Source organism: Plecotus auritus, assembly GCF_963455305.1.
Source record: "Plecotus auritus genome assembly, chromosome: 1".
Taxonomy (NCBI): domain Eukaryota; kingdom Metazoa; phylum Chordata; class Mammalia; order Chiroptera; family Vespertilionidae; genus Plecotus; species Plecotus auritus.
Window position 1 is genome coordinate 29,163,447 of NC_137770.1, and position 13,463 is coordinate 29,176,909.

General features: G+C 40.2%; 1 protein-coding gene across 4 annotated transcripts in view; it reads right to left on the bottom strand.

Annotated features, from left to right (window-relative positions):
• PCNX1 (pecanex 1) overlaps positions 1-13,463 on the bottom strand; it is a 171,323-nt gene that overhangs the window by 109,926 nt on the left and 47,934 nt on the right. For all 4 annotated transcript variants that reach the window (XM_080665041.1, XM_080665040.1, XM_080665039.1 and 1 more), the window contains exons 5-6: positions 12,573-12,662; positions 1,047-2,750 (exon numbers count right to left, since the gene is read on the bottom strand). In XM_080665041.1, coding sequence (XP_080521167.1) covers positions 1,047-2,750; positions 12,573-12,662 — 1,794 coding nt within the window. The remainder of the gene's footprint in view (positions 1-1,046; positions 2,751-12,572; positions 12,663-13,463) is intronic.

Below are 13,463 nucleotides of genomic sequence, written 5' to 3' on the forward strand. Positions count from 1 at the left end.
TCTGGGTGAAATTAGAATTCTTTGAGAGAAAAAGCATGTCCTTATATTTCAGAATGCTTGTACAAACAAAAAATTGAGTATACATTTTAATAAGAGACTGAATGTTATTATACAAACAGACTATAAGCTTTAAAACTAAAGATGTGAATAAAAAGAATGGGGGTGGGGGTTAAAGAAGTTACAGTGCTGGCAACAGAAGATTTCCTCCTTCTCATTCTAGTCAAGGACCAGACTCCATAATAACCAGAAAAGAATAAACAAACTATTCTGGGCAGGAGGAAACAGCAAGAAACAACTCTTAAATAAACAAAGTGACCAAAACATACTGATAATATAAAATCACCTATCACATTCTGCACTATTTCCCATAAAATCTGAAATAAGCTATTATTTTAACCAAAACACTATCACTGTTAACCACAGGGAGCATCATATACATTAATAGATACCAAAGGCCAATATAAACTATAAATATCAACTTAAACTTTAAGAAAAGTATAAAGTTACAGAAAAAAATTATCTTAATGCCTAAAACTTGAGTATGGAATAATAAAACCAAAGAGACAGACATTAAAGGAGGTACAAGGTTTCAAAGTACATAGTCAGAGCTAAAGTAATGTTTGGGGAAAATCTTACATTAACAGGTTATGTGATTTAAGTTCAGTGGCACACAGTATACAATATATAAGAGATAACTAAAAACAGTTCGGTGCCCTAATGAAATTCTACATTTTGTTGTTGCTATTGTTATACAAAGAAGGAAGAGGACCAATTTTTATTATTCCTAATAAAATATTAACAGGTGGCAACTGGCCTAGAAACCGTGAATGCCATCAAGAACAAACTGATATATTCAAAGAATGCAACTCAAAAAATACTTTCTTGATGTTCGTACCAAAACCTTTTCTAAGATAACCACCTCCTTCTTCAGGAAGAAAGTCTATTTCAATAACATAGTGGAAGGGGAGATATTAACACAAAGTATATTTCAATAGTACCAATAACTGCAGTGACTCTTGGAAAATCTCTTCCTGTAATTTACTTACCTCCACTGACTGCATCTTGTTCTTCACCTTCAGGAAATGCAACTTGGCTTGGCAAGCTATTCCTAGATCGAGTGACTGTCTCTAACTGGGAAGCCCGTCCCAATAAAGATAGCTCATCTAGCACCTCTCCTTCTTTGGCCTCGAGGTCTGACTTTGAAGTGGTTAAGGGTTTTATACTTTCTGGTGCCATTAGCCTATTGGAGTCATTCAAACATGCTACTGTGCTACTGTCCAGACTCAGCACTCGGGCCCGAGTCTTGGCACTATTTGCGCTGGAAGTCCGACGTGTGGTCCGCTTTTTGCCAGTTCCTTCAGGACCCAAATGAGCTTTGTGTGTGTGCTCAGGGTCAGTGCCCTTTTCTTTAGGGACATGTTTAGTCTTGAGAGCACTGTATCTTCCCTCAGGAGATTGACACGAATGAGAAGTGGTGCTAGAAGAGCTATCACTGCTGAACTGGTGAGCAGACTGAACACTCGATGCTCTGCTCAAGTCACTTTGGTCACTAGAGTCCTCATCGTGACAGAAGATAGCACTGTGTGGCTTGGTACCAGAAACACCTCGAAAGGAAACATAGTCCCTATGCCGACTTGAATCAAAACTGCTGGCCCGTTTTTTCCCTGTCCGTCTCCTGCCTGACTTATGGGCAGAGGCTGTCCGGTGGATTAAGCTGGATGATTTAGGTCTTACATCCCCTTCCTTTTGCTTTCCACCGTCTTTCGCGACTTTGGAGTCCACTGAAACAGCAGACTTATCATCACTCTGCTCCTCCTTGTTGTCGGCAGTTTTCCCCAGGGGTCCGTCCCCCTGAGAAGTGAATTCATTTGCATGGGGGTTTTTATTGGCTTCTTCCGATGCAGAGGGGCTGAGACCTCTCTGACTGTGCACATCATCAGAGGGATTCGAATCCTTGGCCTCTTGAACCTCATTGTTTGTACTCACTTCCAAGGCAGTCTTTTCACTACTAGTCCTTTTGTCACTGGAACAGCTACTCTTATCCTCTGGTTCAGCACAGCATTCTTTTCTCCTACCACTTTTCTTTCCCACGTTAGGAGACTCTTCGTGCTCTGACAAGAGGCTCTCTATGTGAGTTGAGCTGGTCTGTTCACTTTTATAGCTGCTGACAGTGCTGTTGGTGTCACGGTCCGTTCCACTGCAATAGCTCTCTGATGACCCACTGCTCCGTGTGCTCAGGCTCCTCAAGCTGTCCACACTTTTGTCTGCTTTCAAAGGTTTGCTCCTCCCACTTTTTGTAGGTGGCTGAGAATGACTGCTTTTCAGCTCACCAACAAGCTGAAATTCCCCAGATAAATGAGAATTTTCCACCAAGGATTCTTTGGATCCAGAATGAGGTTTGGAAGATTCTAACTCACTCACTGGATCTAACCCACGTCTTTGCTGATACAGAGGGAAGTCATTCAGTGAAGTATCTGGAAAAGCCACGGCAGAGCTAGAGGTCCGTGGTACACCTCGTGGCCGATGATCTTTCCTGTAAGAGTGTGAATGTAAAGGGACGAGAGAAGCTACTTCTGTGTCACAGGCACTAGACAGAGACTGATCGACGTGGTGGTGGCTGTGACTTGGCAGGATCACTTTGTCGCTGCAGTCCCTTGGCAAGTCCTGTCCACAAGAGGATAAGGAAGGCTGAATGGAGATGAAGGAATCATTGGAGACCAGACGGAAGAGCTTCCGATCAGTTGCCAAATCTGTTTCAAACACATTTGGAAATGTTAACACAAATTCATAATCTACTTTTCTACTGTTTAACAATGGAAAGAATTCACAGCATACAGTTAATCAAGTATAAACCATTTCTCAAGTAATTCACTAAATAACAATTGGCCAGTCATTCCAAAGAGGTGGTTTCTGTTTCATAGCTGCACAAAGAAAGCATTCTCTAATGAAATGAACTAATATCCTCAGAAAAGATCCTATAAATTATCAACAAAATCTAAGAGGCAACAGCCTGGTCTATGTGGTTCAGTGTCTGAGCGTCGGCCTATGAACCAGGAGGTCAAAGTTGGATTCCTAGTCAGGGCAGATGCCTGGGTTGCGGGCTTGATCCCTAATGGGGGACATGCAGGAGGCAGTTAATCAATGATTCTTTCTCATGATTAATATTTCTCTCTTTCCCTCTCCCTTCCTCTTTGAAATCAATAAGTATATATATTCTTTTTATTATTATTTTTTAAATAAGAGGCAACAAAATAATATATTTAAAATGGACCGAGATGTTTATGTGAGTCCTGTCTCTAACTTACTAACTGGGTAATCCTGGATTACCTCTCTAAGCCTCTGCTTTCTCACTTGTAAAATGCAATATCAATCTTACCCAGCAGTACCATTGAATAACTGAGATATGACATATATTGCTTACCACAGTGTCTGATACAATTAACAGTAGCTATCATTATTTTATCTCATTAACATAACAAAAATATTTTTAAAAAACTAATGATTAAAAAAACAAATCAGCCGAAACCGGTTTTGCTCAGTGGATAGAGCGTTGGCCTGCGGACTGAAGGGTCCCGGGTTCGATTCCGGTCAAGGGCATGTACCTTGGTTGCGGGCACATCCCCAGTGGGAGGTGTGCAGGAGGCAGCTGATCGATGTTTCTCTCTCATCGATGTTTCTAGCTCTCTATCCCTCTCCCTTCCTCTCTGTAAAAAATCAATAAAATATATTTAAAAAAAAAAAAATCAAAAGGCTGACCAATGCCAAACTAGATATAAGAAGATATCTTGCCCTAGTCGGTTTGGCTCAGGTCCCAGGTTCGATTCCGGCCAAGGGCACATGCCCGGGTTATGGGTTTGATCCCCAGTACAGGGCATGCAAGAGGCAGCCAATTGGTGGTTCTCTCTCATCATTGATGTTTCTATCTCTCTCTCCCTCTCCCTTCCTCTCTGAAATCAATAAGGAAATATTTAAAAAAAAACAAAAAAAAAAACAGCCAAGGGAAAAGAAAAAAAAGATATGTTGATGTTCATAATGATTGAAAAGATTAAAACAATTATGAGACAAAATCCTGCATCTTCTTGCTTCATCATTGATGCAACAATTACAAAATGCCTCATGAAAAAATATATATCCCCTTATGAGACTATTCCTTTAACCCTTCATTTAGGGAAGTGATTAGTGATTAGTGACTTAAGTTACCATATATATTATGTATGCAAATATAAATAAATCCATCTACCTACCTACATTGTAATTTATATTGAAATATGGCTTGACAACCAAACTGCACAATAGCTAATTTTCAATACGCTTTTTTAAAAAATATATTTTATTGATTTTTTACAGAGAGGAAGGGAGAGGGACAGAGAGCCAGAAACATCGATGAGAGAGAAACATCGATCAGCTGCCTCCTGCACACCCCCTACTGGGGTGTGCCCGCAACCAAGGTACATGCCCTTGACCGGAATCGAACCTGGGACCCTTCAGTCCGTAGGCCGACGCTCTATCCACTAAGCCAAACCGATTAGGGCTTCAATACACTTTTGACAGACAAAAATGGTTGAGTCTCCTGTTAGTTCAATAAAAAAAAAAATTATTCTTATGTGTCATAACTGCATAGACAAACTATAATAATAGATTCTTTAGTAAGTCAACTTCTTCCAGTAGAATCTTAACAATAAAAGCACAAAAATTTCCCCTAAGATTAATATATAATGAGAATAAATTGTTAGAAATGTTCATGTACTTTAAAAAGTTTTAAATCTAGAGTATATCTGAATAATAAAAACTTAAAGAGTCTCTAGAATGTACCACAGAATTGTATTTACAAATGACCTATTAGGCTCTTTCTCATGTTTTAAAGTCTTCAGAAAAGTAAAATCCATGTTCTGTAGCATTTGTCCAAAATAACTGTCACTATGCTTGGGGTCTTATATTCTCTAAAAACCAAAATTTTAAAATTAGCACTGTATTTACTTTTTTGTAGTATGAAATTATAAAGTTATTTCTAAAAATTCTCTATATATCTCTAACAAGCAACTATGGAATGTTGTGATATTCACATCTCAAGGCTATGAATTTTATAGAACAAAAACTGAATTGAACAAGTAGCTAAAAAGTGCTAGTTCTAATATACAACAAAAGACTTTAAAAAATGCTAGCAATCAAAACCAACTACCTTCTAAATTAATAAAGCAGAAATTTAAGTTTTTCATTTTAAAAGAAAGTCAAACTTACTTTAGCACATGCAACATTGCAAAATAAATATACCATAAAAAGTTTAACTTTAGGTGGTTTTAGGAACATTTTTAGTAAATATGCTTAGACATTTTTCTTATTGGTAGGAATATAGTCAAAGACAGGCTTAAATCAATACAAAAAGATACTATTTTTCATGTAATTAATTTTTTTCCAATGATTGTTACTAGTGGTGTTTAGGACAAGAAAGACATGCTCATATTCTGCTCATACTGGTAAAAATTGGTGTAACCTCTGTAAAGAAATCAGGCAATACAGCCAAAAGCCTTCCAAAAGTATATACACCCATGATCAGTAATCAATTTCTAGAGATTGCTGCTAAAGGATAAATTGAAATATGCATATAAGGTTTTTTGCAAAAAATTTCAACTCAGGTTCTTATAAAACTTCTTAAAACACAAAAAGTATAAAAATCTCCAATTAAAAAAAAGAACAAAAAAATCATGGTCTATTGACATGCAAGCACTAAAAATGTTTTCAAAATATCTACACTAATAAAAGAGAAAGATGCAAACTGACTGTACCTTCACGACGCCCACCAGCCAATCAGGAGTGAGTATGCAAATTAACCCAACAAAGATGGTGGGTTAATTTGCATACACAGGCGCCAACGGCCGGGGGGCAGGATGCTTGCTTCGTCGCCATGGCGATGACACAGGCATTCTGCACCGCCCCAGCCACTCCGGGCCTCTGGGCAGCATGGGGAGGCAGAAAGGCAGCTCCGGGCCGGAGCAAACACGGTGCCGGCAGCCAGGGGAAGGAAGGCCCATTTTTGCACAAATCTTCATGCATCAGGCCTCTAGTGTATTAATATGAGAAAATACTTAAGTAAAAAAGATGTCATTATATATTAGAATCTGTAATAGTTCAAAAGAATACTTAGGGTATGTGTGCATGTTTGTGGGAATGTTAAAAGTAATATACCATATTTAGCCATACAAAGGAATCAAGTCCTCATACATGCTACAACACGCCAAATAAAAGCAGCACACACAAAAAGCCACATATTATACAAATCCATTTATATTAAGTGTCCAGAATAGGCAAATGCATGGACAAAAAATTGATTAGTAGTTGCCAGGGGCTGGCTGAAAAATGAAATGGGGAATATAATGGGTTTGGGTTTCTTTATGACATAATGAAAATATTCTGGAATCAGATAGTGGTGATGGGTGCGCAACCTTGCAAATATACTAAAACCCACTAAATTTTACGCTTTAGAAGGGTGAATTTTATGGTATGTGGATTATATCACCATAAAAAATAAGAAGAAAAAAGTGATACACCAAAAAATATTAACAGCCCACTGTATGGGAGAACATATTTGAAAATGTTATCACTGATAAAAGTTTAATCTCCAACATCTACAGGGAACTTATACAACTTAATAAAAGGAAGATAAATAATCCAATAAAAAAATGGGCAACAGACCTAAATAGAATCTTTTTGAAAAAAGACAAAAGGAAGGCCAAGAGACATATGAAAACATGTTCAAAGACACTAATTATCCGAGAGATGCAAATCAAAACGACAATGCGGTACCATCTCACACCTGTCAGAAGGGCTATCATCAACAAATCAACAAACGACAAGTGCTGGCGAGGATGCGGAGAAAAAGGAACCTTCACTGCTGGTGGGAATGCAGACTGGTGAAGCACTGTGGAGAACTGTATGGAATTTCCTCAAAAAACTAAAAATGGAGCTCCCATTTGACCCAGTGATCCCACTTCTAGGAATATATTCCAAGAAACTACAAACACCAATCAGAAAGGATATATGCACCCCTACGTTCATAGCAGCATAATTCACCATAGCTAAGATTTGGAAACAGCCTAAATGCCCATCAGCAGATGAGTGGATTAGAAAACTATGGTACATCTACACAATGGAATACTACACTGCTATAAAAAAGAAGGAACTTTTACCATTTGCAGCAGCATGGATGGACCTGGAGAGCATTATGTTAAGTGAAATAAGCCAGGCAATGAAAGAAAAATACCACATGATCTCACTCATTTATGGAAAATAAAGGAAATTATAACCTGATGAACAAAAAGATAGATACATAAGCAGTAAAACACCGAACAGATGTCAAATTATAGCGGGAAGGCTGAGGAGTGTTGGGGAGGGAGGGAAATAGATCAACCAAAGGACTTGTATGCATGCACATAAGCACACCAATGGACACAAGACACTTGTGGGGGGTGGGATGAGGGCATGCGACAGGGGGTAGGGGAGGCTTGGGGAAGGTCAATGGGGAAAAAAAAGGAGATATATGTACTACTATATGTAATACTTTCAACAATAAAAATAAATAAATAAATAAAATATTAACAGCTCAGTGGCAGAAGTGTGAATTATTTTCTTCTTCATGCATAACTGTTTTTTTTTTAAATTACCACATATTACTTTTATAAACAAAAATAACATTCTCCTCTCTTCTGGATCATCCCCATCTAATGTAATAAAAGGATAATATGCAAATTAACCGTCACTCCGTCACAAAGCTGGTGGCACCCATGGCAGCCTAGTTGGGATGCTGGCATCATCGCCCCGGCGACAAGGCCAGCGTCCCATGCCCTGGCCACGGAAGAAGGGAAGGCATCTGGGCAGGCAGCACGCCCCCAGCCCAGCGGACACAATGCAGGGCTGGGGGCATGCTCCCAGCAGCCACCATGTGGCTCAAAGCATACCCCCACCCCAGTGGACACAACACAGGGCTGGGGGCGTGCTCCCTGTGGCCGTCACACGGCTCGGAGCAAGCCCCCACCCCAGCAGACTTAACGCAGGGCTGGGAGCGTGCTGCCGGCGGCCGCTGTGTGGCTCGAAGCACACCCCCACCCCAGCGGACACAACGCAGGGGGGCCTCTGCGCGTGAGCTGCAGAGGAAACACCTTTTCTGACCGCTCATTGGCTAAGCTCCCTGTATGCCGCCACTCACAGTGTTCTTGGTAACTTGGGTAATAAGAATACAAGAAGGTGATCTAGGGTTTTCCACCTCACTCCTGGAGGAAAAAATGAAGGTCCACTGCTGGAGGGGCTAAGAAATGTCATATCCTGCCCTAGCCGGTTTTGCTCAGTGGATAGAGCCTCGGCCTGCTGACCGCAGGGTCCGGGTTCGATTCCGCTCAAGGGCATGTACCTAGGTTGCATGCTCCTCCCTGGCCGGGGCCCAGGTCAGGGCTCATGCAGGAGGCAACCAATCAAAGTGTCCCTCTCACATTGATGTTTCTGTCTTTCCCTCTCTCTTCCAAGCTCTCTAAAAATCAATGGAAATATATCCTCAGGTGAGGATAAAAAAAAAAAAAAAAAGAAAGAAAAGAAAAGAAAGGAAGAAATGTCATATCCTATGAAAGACACATCTTGAAAATGCCTAAAGAAAGTTGTCATTTTTTCGTGGTGAAGGGACTGGAGTCTGTGTTGATGAAAACACCTTGGCGGCTGCGGCAGCCAGCAGTGGCAGCAGCAGCGAGGTGATGGGGCTGGCGCCTTCCCCTGATCAGCCCAGTCACCTCCCACAGAGGGAGGCCAGGCTGTGGCTTAGGCCCACTCCCCATGGGCTGTCAGTAGGACATCCCCTGAGGGCTCCCAGTCTGTGAGAGGGGGCAGGCTGGGCTGAGGGATCCCCCCCAATGCACGAATTTCGTGCACTGGGCCTCTAGTCAATTATAAAAACACACACCAAGCTGTTATTTCTCCTACCTATTCTTACAAAATCCAAATCTTCCCTTTATCCTCACTTCCCCTCTAGCACCTGGTATTTCTGATCCCCTTTACAAAAGAGTAGTCTATATTAACTGTTTTCAATTTCTTCTCCTCTAATTCTCTCTTACATGTATTCCAATCACACTCATTAAGATGCTTAGCAAAGTCGCCAACAACATTGTTAAATCCAATGGTCAAGTCTCAGCTGCTTATTAGCAACATTTGACAAAGCTGATCATGATCCCTTTCCCTGCAACACTGGACACAACACTGCTGGTTTTCCTTCTACCTCACCAGTCGTTATGCTCAGCCTCCTGGACTTACTAAGTTGAAGTGGTTCAGAGCTCAATCCTTGCAACTTTCATTTTTCTATCCGTAATCTCTCTTTTCTATAGAAAACTTGTTCATTTTTCTGGCCCCATGATAATAAAATTCAGAAATACCTGTAACTAGTTCTTCTACCCAGCCCCCTACTCTTATGGGGATGGGCTAAATAAAGTTCTGATCTTGAGTCGGGAAGACATGAATGAGGCTGGAGAGGGCAATCTCTCCTTAGCAGTGAAAAAGAAGAGTGCACCTTTCCACATGCTCAGTTTTCTCCCAATTACCCTGAATCACACTGATAAACCAAGTGCCAGCTAATCAACTAACCAACTAACGAAAGGTGAAAATCCTGTAAATCCAAACCACCCAGAGAAACCGAAAAGCCTCAACTGATACTTAAGCCAGAATGAGTAATTGCCACTAGGTGGTGCCAAATCGCAGCCAAGACTAACAGATTTGGAACAGGGAGCCAGGCCACCTAACTCCAAGTTGGCCAACCATGCAGGCTTGCTTTGTTATGAACTTCATTATAACACAACCTTACAGTTGAAATGATGAAACTTTTTGGTATTTATACACTGAAAACTCCCAATTTCACAACCTGAACCCAGACTTATTACCTGATATCCAGACCCATCTAATTATCTGTTAACTCGAGGCCTGGTGCATGAAATTCATACACTTGGGGGGGGGGGGGAGGGAGGCAGTCCCTCAGCCTGGCCTGTGCCCTCTAGCAGGTGGACATCCTTAGTGCTGCCGCAGAGGCGCGAGAGGCTCCCGCCACTGCCACTGCACTCGCCAGCCATGAGCCCAGCTTCTGGCTGAGCGGTGCTGCCCCTGTGGGAGTGCACTGACCACCAGGGGGAAGCTCCTGCATTGAGCATCTGCCCCCTGGTGGTCAGTGCGCATCATAGCGACCAGTTGTTCCGCCATTTGGTCGATTTGCATATTAGCCTTTTATTAGATAGGATTATTGCTACTTAGAGGTCTAACAGCATCTCATACCTCATATGCCTAATACTGAACTCCCTATCTCATCCTCCTGCTCCCTTCTCTCCCAGTACTGTAAGTGATTTATTCCCAGTACTTAAATTAGAGCTGAGTACGTAATGAATACTAGATATCTGTTACATTTAAACTATGTGGGAAAATGTTATGTGATAAAAGTAAGTGATAAACCTACATGAAAGTAGAATAGTATAGCATTAAAAACATAATTCAAAACTAGATTGCCACTTTGTAGCTGTGTGATTTTGGTGCAAGTTTCTTGTAACCTCTCTAAGCCATGATATGTTCATCTGTCCAGTGAGAATGAAAGTATTAACATTAAATGCTTAAAGATGAACTGGGTGAATGCGTATAAAGCAGAAGTGGGGAACTTTTTGCTGCCAAGAGCCATTTGGATATTTATAACATCATTCACGGGCCATACAAAATTAACAACTTAAAAATTAGCTTACTATTTGGTTAAACATTGAATTAATTCACCCCTAATGCTTGGCAGGACCAGACCAAATGATCTCTCGGGCCTTATCTGGCCCTTAGGCCAGATGTTCCCCATACCTGATAAAGGCTGAAAGGAAGACCTAAACCAGGGGTTAACAAACGAAGGCCTATAGGAGTCAGGTGATAGAGCCATACCCAAATAACACTCAGGTATGTGTTATTTATGTCCTCTTTCACTCTACAACGTAGAGTTCAGTAGTTATAAGAGAGACCATATAACATACAAAACGATCTGACCGTTTATAGAAAAAGTTTACTGACCCCTAATCTAGATAACAACATGTTAGTGAATGTTAGACATCATTATTTTAGTCATCATGTATCTGCAAGGATATGTTTGTGCGTATATAATTCCTAAGCTGCCACACTACAAAATTCTTTCTTCCCAGATAGAATATAAAAAGACATATGACTCCGAAATGCACTAGCCCTTGTATGATACCTAGTTTTTGAGACATTCTGGTAATTAAATATTATAAAAAGGGATACTGTAATTCTGAAATGGATCAATTCACCTTTACTTTTTGAGAAAATAGTTTCCACATAATACAGTATGTTCAAGAGTATTTTTTGGCAGGGAGGAATAGTTAGCAGGGGTAGCCCACAAAAACAAATAAACAATGATGTGGTACTATAATTCTAAAACAGCAGGATTACAGTGATAAACTTAAAATTCCAAGTACCAGAAACAAAATATAGTTGTAGGAACTGGACCTGTATTAATGGGAAAATGTCATAACTTTGTGATCTATTTGTAATTTCATAAATAAGTTTCATAATTAAATACAGGAAATTTATCAGCCTATCTACCTACTCCCCCCAACCCCCCAGGCTAATAACAACAACAGGCTAGAAATAGACAATTCTCTGTCTCACTGATTATAACCTGGGATAATCTCCACTTAAAATTCAGGATGACACATCCATCCTTTCATGTTTGAAAATCAAACATAAAAATGTGGCGGTTTTTTTTAAAAAAGAAAAACTCCAAGAAAATCCAAAATATTCATTTATAACTGAGTTGAATAAGGAGGGAAAAAAATCACTTGAAGCCAAAATTTCTATTAAAAATATGCTAGAGGAGGCAGGCACCATGCTGGAGGCAACCACAGTTTCTCAGAAACTCGAACAGCAAGTTATTTCTCCATTAAAACATATTGTTGAACAAGATATGAAGCAGCTGGCATTTAGAGGTCACACTGAATGGAAAAATAACAATTTTATATACTAGGTTATCATTAAGCTAGGCAAGATGCTCTGACCAACTAAAGGAATAGCAGATTCTTATCTCCCATCTCATATTCACTCTAGGGCCGTGGTCAGCAAACTGCGGCTCGCGAGCCACATGCAGCTCTTTGGCCCCTTAAGTGTGGCCCTTCCACAAAATACCACGGCCTGGGCGAGTCTATTTTGAAGAAGTGGCGTTAGAAGAAGTTTAAGTTTAAAAAATTTGGCTCTCAAAAGAAATTTCAATCGTTGTACTGTTGATATTTGGCTCTGTTGACTCATGAGTTTGCCGACCACTGCTCTATAGGGCATATGCTCATAAAACTTGTCTCTTCATGTTTAGTTGGCAGAACATGCATAACTGAATTCCAGAAAGCTAAAAGTACTTACAGCACTCTGTTTTATTATCCTATTAAGTAATTTTATTTTAAAGTTTCTTTTAAAAACAATTATTAAATTGTTATAAAGTTCTGCCAAAATGTGAGCAGTATATTCTACAAACTCACCCTGATCCACACAATATATGTCACTGTGAGATATAATGTTCTTACCTTGTTCTTCACTTCCTTCCTTACAAAGACTAGAGCTCTGGCCCAGACTTAAACTGATGTCATCAGAAGTCTTAGCAGTGTCTGTATCTCCTATAAAGTTAAGAGAAACATGTGAAGTTATTATATTAAAAGTAACGACTGTACACTGGCATAACAAGGAAAGACATCAAGGAGTACAGTAGATATCTACTATACTAGTTCACTATACGCTATGTCAGTATTCTCTAGCTACAAAAGAAGTAGACTATCAGACCACATAGTTATTCTAATAGCACTAAAAACCAAGTAATATGGAACTATTTCTTTAAAAAGAAGCAGTTTTGGGTTTTTTTTTTTTAATGAAAATTGAACTTGAAACAACATAAATTTCCCAGGGCAAATTAGTAAGCTAAAAAATTGTAAGAGTAAAATAATATAAATTTATTTGAAATCCTATATAATAAAAGCCTAACATGCAAATCAACCGAACAGCGGAATGACCGGTCGCTATGACACGCACTGACCACCAGGGGACAGACGCTCAACACAGGAGCTGTCCCCTGGTGGTCAGTGCGCTCCCACAGGGGGAGTGCTGCTCAGCCAGAAGCTGGGCTCACAGCTAGCGAGCACAGCGACAGTGGCAGGAGCCTCTCCCACCTCTGCTGCAGGCAGGTGGTAAGGAGCAAGGGGTTCCAGACTGCGAGAGGGACCCCCCCCACCCAGTGCACGGATCTCATGCACCGGGCCTCTAGTAAATGTATAAAATAAAAGGTATATTATCAGATATATAGAAAAACATTTTCCCTTTCTTATTGCACCAAATTTAAACATTTCACATTAAATTACTCCGTTTTCCATGAACCTTACTAAAACCAACAAAAGTATTTTCCCTCAAGGCGAGGAAGTTTAATA